Source organism: Vipera ursinii (genome assembly GCF_947247035.1).
Source record: "Vipera ursinii genome assembly, chromosome: 9".
Classification (NCBI taxonomy): Eukaryota; Metazoa; Chordata; class Lepidosauria; order Squamata; family Viperidae; genus Vipera; species Vipera ursinii.
Genome location: NC_139523.1, coordinates 21,344,983 through 21,357,403, shown reverse-complemented (window position 1 = coordinate 21,357,403; position 12,421 = coordinate 21,344,983). Strand labels below are relative to the sequence as shown.

Sequence of the window (12,421 nt, the reverse complement as noted above, 5' to 3'; positions counted from 1 at the left end):
GGTTTGCAGCATGCCGGGATCACGTGATCCCCTTTTTGCGACCTTCTTACAAGCCAGGACAATGGGGGAAGCCACTTTCATTGAACAACTATACTACTAACTTTAACTAAACTGTAGCGATTCACTTACCAACTGTGGCACAAAACGTCATAAAATGGGGCAGCAGTTGGGGGGGCTCCATTGTGATGGTTAAGCCGATGACTATCTACAAGTCATGTCAACATGAAAGAGAATTTTGTCCGGCGTGTCCTACCTGGGGCACCATATTCTTGAAGGATTCCATAATCTTAGAGCTTTTGGCCTCTTGATAGTAGGAGAAGCAGCCGGTGATGATGACAACAGCAGCCAAGACAATGCCCAGGTACAGCTGTCCCAAGAGAAGAGGCAGGAAAGGTTGGGTCACCAGAAGGACCTCCAGATTCCTCCTTCTTCATTCCTCCCACAAGGACACCTTCCAAACGAGTCATCCCACCAAAACTCACATTGTCTCCTGAGGGATCATCCTCGGTTCCTGCCTGGATGCCGTAGGCCAGGAAGCAGAGTATGGCACCGATCCACAAGAGGATGGAGAAACCTCCAAAGAGCTGGCGACAGAACTTAACCCATTCTGGAGTGGTTGGGGGTGGAGTCAGAGCATTGGGGCCATCACGGGCCAGGAACTCTTGGGCTTTGCTGTGGGTCAGACCCTGATGGGCAGAGAGAAAGGAGGGATAAGAACATCTCTGCATCCCTACGGGGGACATGATAGCAGCATTCCAGTATTTGAGAGGCTGCCACAAGGAGGAGGGGGGCAATTTATTTTCCAAAGCACCAGAAGGCAACACACGAAACAATAGATGGAAACTCATCAAGGAGAGAAGCAACCTGGAATTAAGGAGAAACTTCCTAACAGGGAGGACAATTAACCAGTGGAACAGCTTGCCACCAGAAGTTGTGGGTGCTCCATCACTGGAGGTTTTTAAAAAGAGACTGGACAGCCACTTGTCTGAAATGATATAGGTGCTCCTGCTTGAGCAGGGGGCTGGACTAGAAGACCTCCAAGGTCCCTTCCAGCTCCATTCTGGTTGAAACTTTATTCAGCCAACTATTACACAGGTTCCCTAAAGATTCTTTATCTGCTGGTCAGCTGATTTCCTCCGCCAGCTAGGTCATGGCGCTATGGAGCCTCCAGGCAGATGTTCAACCTCTCTCCGGTCCTTGAGGAACAGAAGAAAAGCTCACTGGCCTTGTGTGGAATGTCCTCACCTGCACACAATCTGTGTTGTATTTCCGGCAGACTTCTTCGATGGACATTTTGTGCTCCGTCTGAAACACATCACAAAAAGGGGGATGCTTAGGGGGACCTTCTGTTACCTCCCTCCATCTCCATCGTCTCTTGAAGGCCCATCCAACCACCCGATGGCCATCACTGGGTCAAGACAGGGCATCCCTCCCCACCTCTCGCAGCTCCACCCAACCACCTCTGTTGGATCAAGGCTGGTCATCACTCACCATCGCCACCTCTTTCTTGAGATCATCCAGATCCCGACTCTTCTGCTGAGCTTTGGTCTTCTTGGGCGAAGAACTGTCATGTTTGTCTTGGGTGGTAGCCACACGATAACTGTCTGAGCGCCCGTACTGCGTGGAGAAATGAGAAAAACACCCCATCGAAAAATGCAAACCTTCATCTCCCTGATGGGGGATGGGTTGGGTTTTTTATGGTCATTTTTAATATCTGTATTTACTGTTTTTAGTTGGGCATATGTTTAATTTTCTTTTAACTTTTGTATTTTTGTATTTTTTATATATCTTCCCTGTTCACCGCCCTGAGTCCTTCGGGAGAAGGCGGTATATAAATAAAAACAACAAAAAAATTGTTTTTTTTCAATATTGCTCCAACTTGCCACCTACAAGTCGCCCTCAATTTAACAACCCAACATTTCCGTTGCTAAGTGAAATGTTCCCTCGGTGAGTTTTGCCCCCCTTTCGATGGCCTTTCTTGCCACAGTTGCTAAGTCAATCAAAGCATGATACCTTAGCGAGCCTGGTTGTTAAGCAATTCTAGCTCCCCCATTGACTTTGCTTGTCAAACGCTCGCAAAAGCGGATGACGTGGCCTTGGGACACAGCAATGGTCATAAGTCTGAGTCAGTGGCCCAGCATCTGAATTTGGATCACCTGACCGTGGGGAGGCTGCAAAGGTCGCAAGTGTGAAAAGAAGGTCACAAGTCCATTTTTTCAGTGCTGTCGTGACTTTGAAGGGTCATTAAATGAATTTGTGTAAGCCAAGGACCACCTGCACACCTGTTCTGAAAGTAACTGATAAATTAAGCCGTTCCAAAGAAGAAACAGGAAAAATGTAGGGAGGGCCAATAAATGGGGAGGGGGGGAAGCCCTGTGTGGACAATTCTCCCAACAATTTGGATAAGAAAGCAACTCCTGTTAGTATCTGATGGTTTGGAAGCCTTTAGATTTTAATTGGTATTAATTGATTTAACTGTTTCTAATTTCTAACCTACAACCATTCATTTAGTGACTGTTCAAAGTTACAAAGGTGCTGAGACTTATGACCAGTCCTCACATTTACGACCATTGTAACAATCCCATGGTCGTGTGGTCAAAATTGGGGTGCGTTGCAACCGGCCAGTAATTATAATGGTTGCAGCATCCCGGCATCAAAAGGTTGCTTCAGCTTCCAAAAAGACAAAGGATGAAAACAGATCCACTTAAGGACCACCTTCCTTCTAACCACTGCAACAATCCACTTAACAACCGTGGCAAAACAATTGGAAAATCAGGTGCAACTCACTTTAAGAACAGTCTTGCTTAGCAACAGAATTTCTGCTCCCAGTCGTGGTAGCAAGTTAAGGTCTGCCTGTATATATGCTGGAGCCCTCTAGCAAAGGTATTCAGGTAAATGGCTTACAGTAGGAGTAAGTATCCCTAGTATTACTCTGGCTGGCAGAGTAATTTTCAATTTCACACAACACTCCAGAGTAGGCTAGGCCAAGATGGGTCGCCATATTGTAGGAAAACACTGTCATTTTATCAGGTGGTGGATTCCTGGCTATCATACCAAGCTTATTTTTTTATGCAAAACCTGTTACCTGGACACAGACATTGTGTTTCATTAACCCCCATTAAGGATTCAACTTGTTGTGTGAATCTGACATAACAGTTCAGTCCAATGATAGTTGTATGTTGCATATAGTATGTTTAAAGGTGTGTTGTGTAGGTGTACACTGCAAGCAACTAAATTTCATTTTTAACGTGTGCCATTGTGCCCACAGTAAAAAATAACAATAAAGATTATCTATCTATCTATCTATCTATCTATCTATCTATCTATCTATCTATCTATCTATCTATCTATCATCTATCTATCATCTATTTATCTATCTATGGCTTCCTGTGCCACCTATATTCCTCACCTGTTCCAGGTGTTCCAGTTGCCAAGGTTGAAAAATAACTGTTCTAGTCCTATTCCTCACCTGTCCTAGTATGGCAACTTTAAGATGTATGGACTTCAACTCCCATCACTGGCTGGGGAATTCTGGGAGTTGAAGTCTACATATCTGAAAGTTGCCAATGTTGAGAAACAATGGATGAAGCAGGAAAATCTCAATTCAGCTGCACCCTTAGCCATCCCTCTTAACACACCTTGCTCCACACGGTTGTCGTTGTGGGGGAAAAAATGGGGAAAAGAGTGCTAGGCATTGCTTTCTGGAGGAATCGAAGGATTTACGTCAGGGAAACCAACCAACCAATAAATACTGTAATAAAGTGCATTTCTCTCCCCAGTGGGAAATTGACTTAAAATGGGGGGTCCAGATTCTGGAGAGCATGGCCGTTTGATCCTGATACCTTTTCCAGACCATTTAGCAAAATGAACTGTTAACAGAGTTACAGGTCTGGAGAACCCCAATAAAAATAATATTCTGCAAAAAGGAAAAAAATACTCTTGTGTTTCCAGAACTACCACGATTCTTACCTAGTAGGTCTCTACCTTCTAGTGAAAAAGGAACTATGGAGGGTAATATTTCAGAAGCTCATTTCTTCTGAAATAGTAGCATGGAAATTTCACGATGGTCTGTTATCAAACAGGCTTCCCAGGTTCCTAGACCCCTTCACAACTCCACTAAACCTATTGGAATGTAATTATATGTCATTATTTGCAACGTTGACATGAATGTGACAGGATGTGCGTGTGTATGTGTGGGGGAATTAGCATCAGCCCCATACCTGACAACTGTCTGAAATTTATAATTTGTATGTAACCCCACAAGTCATTTTTGGAATAGACTCACCAAGGGCTGAATCAGTTACAGATAGTCCTTGACTTATAGCAATTTATTTAGTAACCGTTGGAACTTACGACGATTCTGGGAAAAAATGTCTTACGAGCATTTTTCACACTTTCACACTGATCCAAATTTAGACGTTTGGCAATTGAGTCACAGTTATGACCGCTGCTGTGTCCCAGGGATATGTGTTCCCCTTTTGCGACCTTCTGACAAGCAAACTCAATGGAGAAGCAGATACACCTAACAACTGTTGTTACAAACTTATCATCTGCCGTGATTCACTGAACAATTGTGGCGAGGAAGGTCGTAACCTGGGGCAAAAATTCACTTAACAAAGGTTTCACTTAGCCAGAGAAATTGAGGGTTCAATTGCGGCCGTAAGCCGAGGACCAGCTTGAATTTGGGATGATTTGCAACATTTACATGAACGCGACAGGAGGAGGGGGGAAAATTAGCATCCACCCTTTGCCTAACAACTCTCTGAAACGTCTAATAATTTGTAGGTATATTCACCGATCATTTTTGGACTTGACTCACCCAGGGCTGAATAGGTGAACAAAGGAAAATAAATCTACCGGGGGGGATGCGGGGGGGACGGGCGAGCTACCTATGCGCTGAAGTTGAGCACCCTCTGAAGCCAAGCCTGGCTGCTATCCACATTAGGAGAAAGATTAAATGGCATCAATAAACACGCGAAGAATCTCCAAGGAGAAATGAAATGACCTTGGAGTGTCCTTGTCCAGAAGCCCAACAGCCATCTTAAGCAGGAATTGGGTATGTCTCGTTTAATGAAAAGAAGGACTAGGAGTGACGTGACAGCAGTCTTCCAATATTTGAAGGGCTGCCACAAAGAAGAGGCGTGTGTCTGTGTGTGTGTGTGTGTGTGTGTGTGTGTGTGTTCAACCTATTCTCCAAAGCCCCTGAAGGCAGGAGAAGAAGCAACGGATGGAAACTAATCAAGGAGAGAAGCAACCTAGAACTAAGGAGAAACTTCCTGACAGTTAGAACAATTAACCAGTGGAACAACCTGCCTGCAGAAGCTGTGAATGCTCCAATACTGGAAGTTTTTAAGAAGAGACTGGACAGCCATTTGCCTGAGCAGGGGGTTGGACTAGTAGACCTCCAAGGTCCCTTTCAGCTCTGTTATATTTGTTATTTTCTTATTCTGTTAAGCAGGCCTTGCAGGGGGGGGGGTCCTTGGAGGGATGAGCAGCAAAGGAAAAATAAAAACCAAAATTTCCTCCCTCCTTCTCCATCCCGTGGAATTGTCTGTCATGATCTAAATCCCTGCCAATAAAACCCAGCTCCGGACATCCAGGTGTCCTAATTTAACCCGCCCTTCAGTAAGCAGAGTTACCCTTTTAGGAATGCGCGCAGAATAGGCACTGCTCGCTTTTGATGGTCACGTTTTCCCGATAATCAGCGTTAAGAAGCGGCTTTCAAAGCTCGGAGGTTGTCACATGGCCCGGCCCGCGTGCGGCCCACCCAACGCAGCCGTGCAGAAAGATCACCGTGAAGGAAAAAGGGATGGATGTCTAACATCCATCATTGCAGCTGTTCTCTCTCTCTCTTCCCCCCCCCTCCAGCCGCATTACCAGGTTTGGGCCCAAATTCAACGCCATTATTAGACCGTGATGGTGGGGACCTGCAAGCTTAGGAGGGTGGGGTTTGTCATTTTGTGGCTCTTACCAAGGCAGAGAGAGTAGCTCAACCTTGGTGCGCCCCACATGTGAGATGCAGATGAATAAGGCCCCCCCCCCCGTCTTCCTTACAAAGGCATCAGCCCTCGTTGTCGGTGGAAGGAGAACGTACAAAATCTATAGCTTAACGCGGAAGCGGGGGTGGATTTACTGCAGTGCAGAAGAAGCCATTTTTCCTTCTGGCAACTATTCGAAGGCAATCGAAAAAGGGGATGAGCCAAAGGCTCTGTTTTGGCCACAGCCGGTGCAGACCCTTTAGAAGGGAACAAAGGGGGGTTCATCTTAGAGATTTGGGGGGGAAGGCTGTCAACAGCAGGCTGTTTAGCTGAAAGGGTCTCGGGAGGGGGAGGGTCCTGCACCCCAGCCGGTGCTCGGGGGGGGGGGGCCCTTCCTTCTCAGCCGGGACTGGCTGCCACCCCCAGATTCTGCGGTGCTGCATCGGCAGGAAGGAAACGATCCCTGGCATGGTGCCAGAGCTGCAGCAGTGCCTCAACAACTGCAGCGCCCATGCCAAGGGGAAGAGGAGGGGCAGAAATGCACCCCCCCTTTTCCTTCACCTCCAAGAGGCAGCCTGCTGACCTTTGGGGAACCAGCCGGAGTTCACCGTGACACGGGGCGACCCCGAAAGCTGAGGTCAAGAGACACCCCCCCCTCTCTTCAGACCTTCCAAAAGAAACCCCCCCTCCAAAAAAAAAGACAATGAAGACTCTTTTCTCCAGAACCTGAACTTCTCAGCAGCCGAGACACAAGGAAAGGGCCGATGGAGGGAGGGGCGTCCTGCTTGCTCCCACCCAGGCCGGAGGGAATCCCCTTCCCCATTTCTTTTCTCTTCTTCCTTCCCTTCTCTCTTTTCACCCCCTTCTGATCCTCAGCCAAAAATTTTTTTGCTGCAGACACCAAATATAGAAAGCAAAAATGGGGGGGAGAGGAAAAAGGGAACGGGGGGGGGGACAGTCATGGAGGAAGCCATGGGAAGGCATTCATCTCCTGCGCTTAATTTTTTTCCTGGTCTGTGTGTGTGTGTGTGTGTTTGTGTGTGTGTGTGTGTGTGTGAATCAGGGGAGGGGGGGGAAAGACTCCAGCCACCTTAAAGTGACCCATGCATTTCCTTTCTTCACTTCAACCCCCCCCCCCCCCCCCCCCCCCGCAAACCCGGCCACCATCTTTCTTCTTTCTCCCTCTTGCAAGGTTACAGCTGCCGCCGCTGCAGGCGTCCCTTCCTCCTTCGGATCAGACTGAAAGGCAGATCAGCTGCCTTTCTGGACCCCGGCCATCTGTCTCTGCTCTCTTCCCACCCACCCACCCCCAACCCCCCCAAGCTACACACACACACACACACACACACACTAAATATTATATATATATATATATATATATATTATAGATATATATATATCTGGGGCAGGCAACCCTCTCTCCGTCCCTGTCCTTGAATTTTCCTTCTCCATTGATTCCCCCCCCCCAACCTTCTCCGTCCTGGGGGAGGGAGGGTTGGGGTTCACTCCGGAACAGCTGTGGGGTGGGCTCCCTTTCCCCCCCCCCTCACGGATGCTCCCACCTGCCCTCGGATCCCAGCAGCATCTTTGAGAAGAAGAACGGGGAGGAGAGGAGGGGTGGGTGGGGAAGGGGGGGGTTGTCTCGTGCCTGCCGGCTGTGGGAATCCTAGGACTATTTTTTTCGGGGGGGGTGGGGAAGGGAGGGAACAGCCGCCTTAGGCTGCCGCAGCCTCCGCCGATGCGCCCCCTCCCAGCAGGACTGGTGCCCCCTTCTGAATAGCAATGAGGGAGCAAGAGCGCCCCCTCCCCTCCTCGCTGTAATAATATTCACCTAACCCTTTTTTTTCCCTCTCCCAATTTTTTTGTTTTTTAAAAAAATACCCCGTCTCCGCTCACTAGACTTCTTCTTCGCCCTTCCACTCCTTCCCTATTTTTTCTCTTTCCGGCAGAGTGACTCATCTGTCTCTCCGTTTGCCCACCCTTGGCTGACATATTGTCACCTGTGGGGAAGAACAGGGGTCAGAGCGCCCGGCTACTTCCCGGCTGGGTTTTCAGCACCCATGACTTTCCCTACACCCCCCCCAGGCGCCCTGGTTCCTAAGCAGCCCCCCCCATCAACACCCCCCCCCCAAAAAAATCAAAAAAGTCTCATAAAGGAGAATGCAGGTCATTAAGACCTTATCTGGGTCCATCACTGTCACCCGACTAAGACCCAATCATGTGTTCTTGCACACACCAACAGTCTCCCATCTAGGCAGGCTAGAGGTTCAGGGGAGGGGTAGAAAAGTGGGGGGGGCGCGATATGACGGCCCAGCTCAAAATAGTTTCCAAACTGCATGAAAAGGTCCAACACGACCACAGTCTGAAGCCAAGTGGGAACTAGGGAAAAATGGAAAGGCCTGGAATGGGTGCTTCGCCCTCCTGCATTGTGGGTCAGGGGAGGGAGGGAGGGAGAGAGAGAGAGAAAGAGAGAGAGAGAGACAGAGAGAGAGAGAGACAGAGAGAGAGAGAGAGACAGAAAGAGAGACAGAGAGAGAGAGAGAGAGAGGGAGGGAGGGAGGGAGGGAGGGAGGGAGAGAGAGAGAGAGAGAGCAGAAGGGAGCAAAAATTGGGTGGGGGGTTTTATAAATGAATCCTCCCTCTCAGCAATGAAGGGAAATCGAAGCCCACCGTTCTCCATCAGGTGACTTCTGCACCCCTTGGATTACCAACCCCCACCGTCCCCACCCAGCAGCCGCCGGCTGAGGATGATGGGAGCTGTCTCCCCACCTCTCCCAAGGGTGCAGCATGGAGGAAAGCGGAGCTCTCCCCCCCCCGCCGTCTCGTTTCTTCCCCTCCCCCCCACAAGACACCTGTCGATCCGAAACGACGCGCGTTTCACAACGCAGAGTCCGCAACAGCCAAGGTGATTCGGAGGGCCGTCCTTTTGAGGGGCGCTATCCGGAGTCGACCCTGTCGAGACGGAGCCTGTACGGGACCTGCCCCGGTTTGTGTGTCTGGGAGCGGCGGAGGGGGGGTGGGTGGGAGACAAAGTTGCCCGGGAGAGAAGCTGGCCCCTCCCCGTAGAGAAACCAACAGCATCTCTAGGGGGAAGGAAAACGCTCTCCGGGGTGGGCGCGAAGAAGCCCACCGGCAAAGCAGGCGAGGATGGCTAGAAAAGGCCACGCCACGCCAAGGGCGCTCAGCTGACCGGGCATCCTCCGCCGCTTCGGGTGGTCGTCTGAAGGAGCCAGATGCGGGTCAGGGGCGTGTGGGGTCTCTCCAAGGGGCTGGGGACGAGGGACTGCGACTTACCCCCATCCTGGCGGCTTTGGCGTCTCTCTTCGGGGAAGAAGCTACGCCCGGCAGGCAGGCGGGCGGAGGGCCGGGTGGATGGAGGGAAGGGGAGAAGAGCGGGAGCGAGAGAGCGAGAGAGACGGACGAGGGGAGAGGAGGGAGCTGCCGGCGCCCCCAGCCAGGAATGCTCTGCCCACGGCTGCCAGGCGCGGAAGGACGGGACGCAGCGCACTCCGGGCGCTGCTGTCTGAACCGGGGCAGGCTGGCCAGCCAATCAGCGGCCGCTTCCCCCTCCCCGGCCCACCGCGAAGCCCCGCCCCTTTTACTGCAGAATTCACCTTGTCCAAGGTGGGGGGGGGGGAAGGAGCCGGGGGATCCCCCAGCTTGACCGAGGCAGCCTGGCTTAAGTCCTCCCCCAGCCCAGAAGCTGCAGATGGTGGTGACTGCATCACAGCAAAATGATCATCTGTTCGTAATTTTGGGTATTTGGGTATTTTGGCAGTTATTGCCCCGTTCACCGCCCTGAGTCCTTCGGGAGAAGGGCGGTATACAAATAAAATAAAATAAATAAATGGTGGAGCAGTGGGCTAATGCCTCCTTAAGTAACACCAGCTGCCTGCAATTAGTGCAGGTTCGCGTCCCACCAGGCTCAAGGTTGACTCAGCCTTCCATCCTTCCCAGGTAGGTAAAATGAGGACCCAGATTGTTGGGGGCAATTAAGCTGACTTTGTAATAATGCCGCTTGGGGGTGGGGAAAGCCCTAATAAGCAGGCATATACATAGAATGAAGGCTACTGCTAAGCTTGTAAGCCGCCCTGAGTCTTCAGAGAAGGGCGAGATATAAATGGAATTAAAATAAATAAATAAATAAATAGACAAGGGCCTCCAGGCCAATCTATGCCTATGGTCCCAGCCTCCTGGATGCCCTTCCGCCCAGCCCCCCTCCCCACACACACACACACACCCGTTGTGTGTGCACACGCCAACCCCTCTAGGTAGACCACCTCAAGGTCTAAAGGATCAACCTTTCTCGTCCCAGCAGAAAGGAGACCCCCCAAGCTCAGTTCCCATGTTCTGCGCTAGGCCCCAATCCACAGGGGTGTGTGTGTGTGTGTGTGTGTGTGTGTGTGTGTGTGTGTGTTAAGTGCACAACTCCTGGAAGTCACCCAGACTGCACAACCCACAAAGCCGACACCCCTGCCCAGTTGGCACAGGGGCACTCTGCCGTAGATTCGTCGCAGCACAATCCAATATAATGCAGCTTCTGGGCTGCGTTCACACAACACCATTTAATCAGGTTATTTTCGGATCTCGGGGTAGTCAGCTGGGGGCTTGGTTTCAACTTTGGCTTGGGTTGTGGTCCAATAGGTAGTGAGCTCAGTGTGATTCGGTATATTACACGAGACAGAAACTGGGTTAACAGGTTGACCTGGGTTAACAGGTTGACTGTGTTGTGGGAATGCAGCTATTAACTCACATATAGGAATATGCAATGTAGCTTCAGACAAGCACCAGATATAAACCAGAGAGTAACCACAACAGAAGAATAATAGGATTTGCCATCCGAAGAACTTTGCTTCAAAGCTTCGTCTCTGATCTTTGCACTTAGAAAACTCGTGGAACAAATGAGAAACAATTCTCTATTGAGGAACATCTGCTACTCATACCAGATTCAGTACTTCTACTCAGGACTATTCAAATATATTTTTAGCTTGGTTGGAGATATAAAGCAGGGCAACAAGAGAGGCGACACCCAGCCAGAAGCTAACCCTAGGGTAGGCAACCTCGGCTCTTTTATGACTCATGGATTTCAACTCCCAGAATTCCTGAGTCAGCTATGCTGACTCAGGAATTCTGGGAGTTGAAGCCCATGAGTCATAAAAGAGCCGAGGTTGCCTACCCCTGCGCCTAACCAGAAGCAAAAAGTAAATTATAAAAAAAATATGTGGTCCCAAACCTCAGCTACTTTAATCCAGTGCTTCTCAACCTCAGCAGGTTTAATATGTGTGGACTTCAAACCCCCCCCCCCTGAATTTTGGCTGGGGAATTCTGGGAGATGAAATCCACACCTCTCAAAGTTGTCAAGTTTGAAAAAAAACTGCACTAGTTTGTTCCTATAAATAAAAAAGAGGGAGGAAAAATCTAATAACGTATTGTGTATGGACAAGACGTTGTGCCACTTTTGACTTCTACAAATGTCGATATTACTAAACGCTGACTGGGTTCACACAAACACCTAAGCTGGTTAATTAAACCTACCAATTGCCTGATCTGCCGAGGAGGCTAAATCATAAATTAGCTAAATCGTCTCAATTCATCCAATATACAGGACACACAAGCTAACCTAATATGCAAATATTTTGCTGCAACTGCTGGAATTCTGAAGGATCTTATAGTCTGAAACAAGGAGGTCCAACCTTGGCAACTTCAAAGGCCTGTGGACTTCAACTCCCACAATTCCTCAACCAGCCAGGGAATTCTGGGAGTTAAAGTCCACAGGTCTTAAATTTGCCAAGGTTGGACACGCCCTGCCTTGAGTCACCAGTTCATACTTGTCCTTTGGCTTTTTTTTTTTGTTTTTGAATCACGCTATCGATTTTAGATTCAATCAATTTGGAAAAAAGTAGATTTATGAGAAACGGATAGACACAGAGACGTCTGTCTTTGAAAGGGGAAGTGTTCCTTGGCCCAGCAATACAGGAAATTATCAAAGAATGACTAAAGAAATTTAAGTGGGGAGTTTTCAGCTTGATCTGCTTGCAGGGGCATACCTCCCCCAATCTTATTCCCCCCCCCTAATCTGCAGAATTTGATGTGAATTTTTGAAGAGTTACACTACACAGCAATCTATTGGTACAGGTCAGGGATAGGCAACCTTGGCTCTTTTGTGACTTTTATGAGCCAGCTCGGGAATTCTGGGAGTTGAAGTCCACGAGTCATCAAAGAGCCAAGGTTGCCTACCCATGGTACAGGTTGTCCTCCCCTTACAACAGTTCGTTTAGTGACTGCTTGACGTTACAATGACACTGGAAAAAGGGAGCTGTGACTGTTTTTCATATAACCGTTTTTAATAACCCTTGCAACAACCCAGGTGATCAATATTCAGAGGCTTGGCAACTGACTCATATTTATGACGGTTGCCTTGTCCGGGGGTGTCACGTGATCAG

At 49.2% G+C, this 12,421-nt stretch overlaps 1 protein-coding gene across 1 annotated transcript in view; it reads right to left on the bottom strand.

Annotated features, from left to right (window-relative positions):
- Window positions 1–9,417, bottom strand: part of ATP1A3 (ATPase Na+/K+ transporting subunit alpha 3) — a 32,843-nt gene extending 23,426 nt beyond the window's left edge. The window contains exons 1-5 of the mRNA XM_083368938.1: window positions 9,273–9,417; window positions 1,492–1,617; window positions 1,246–1,305; window positions 483–686; window positions 254–367 (exon numbers count right to left, since the gene is read on the bottom strand). Of these exons, the coding sequence (XP_083225064.1) occupies window positions 254–367; window positions 483–686; window positions 1,246–1,305; window positions 1,492–1,617; window positions 9,273–9,278 (510 nt within the window). The 5' untranslated portion in view covers window positions 9,279–9,417. The remainder of the gene's footprint in view (window positions 1–253; window positions 368–482; window positions 687–1,245; window positions 1,306–1,491; window positions 1,618–9,272) is intronic.
- Between the last annotated feature and the right edge of the window lie 3,004 nt (window positions 9,418–12,421).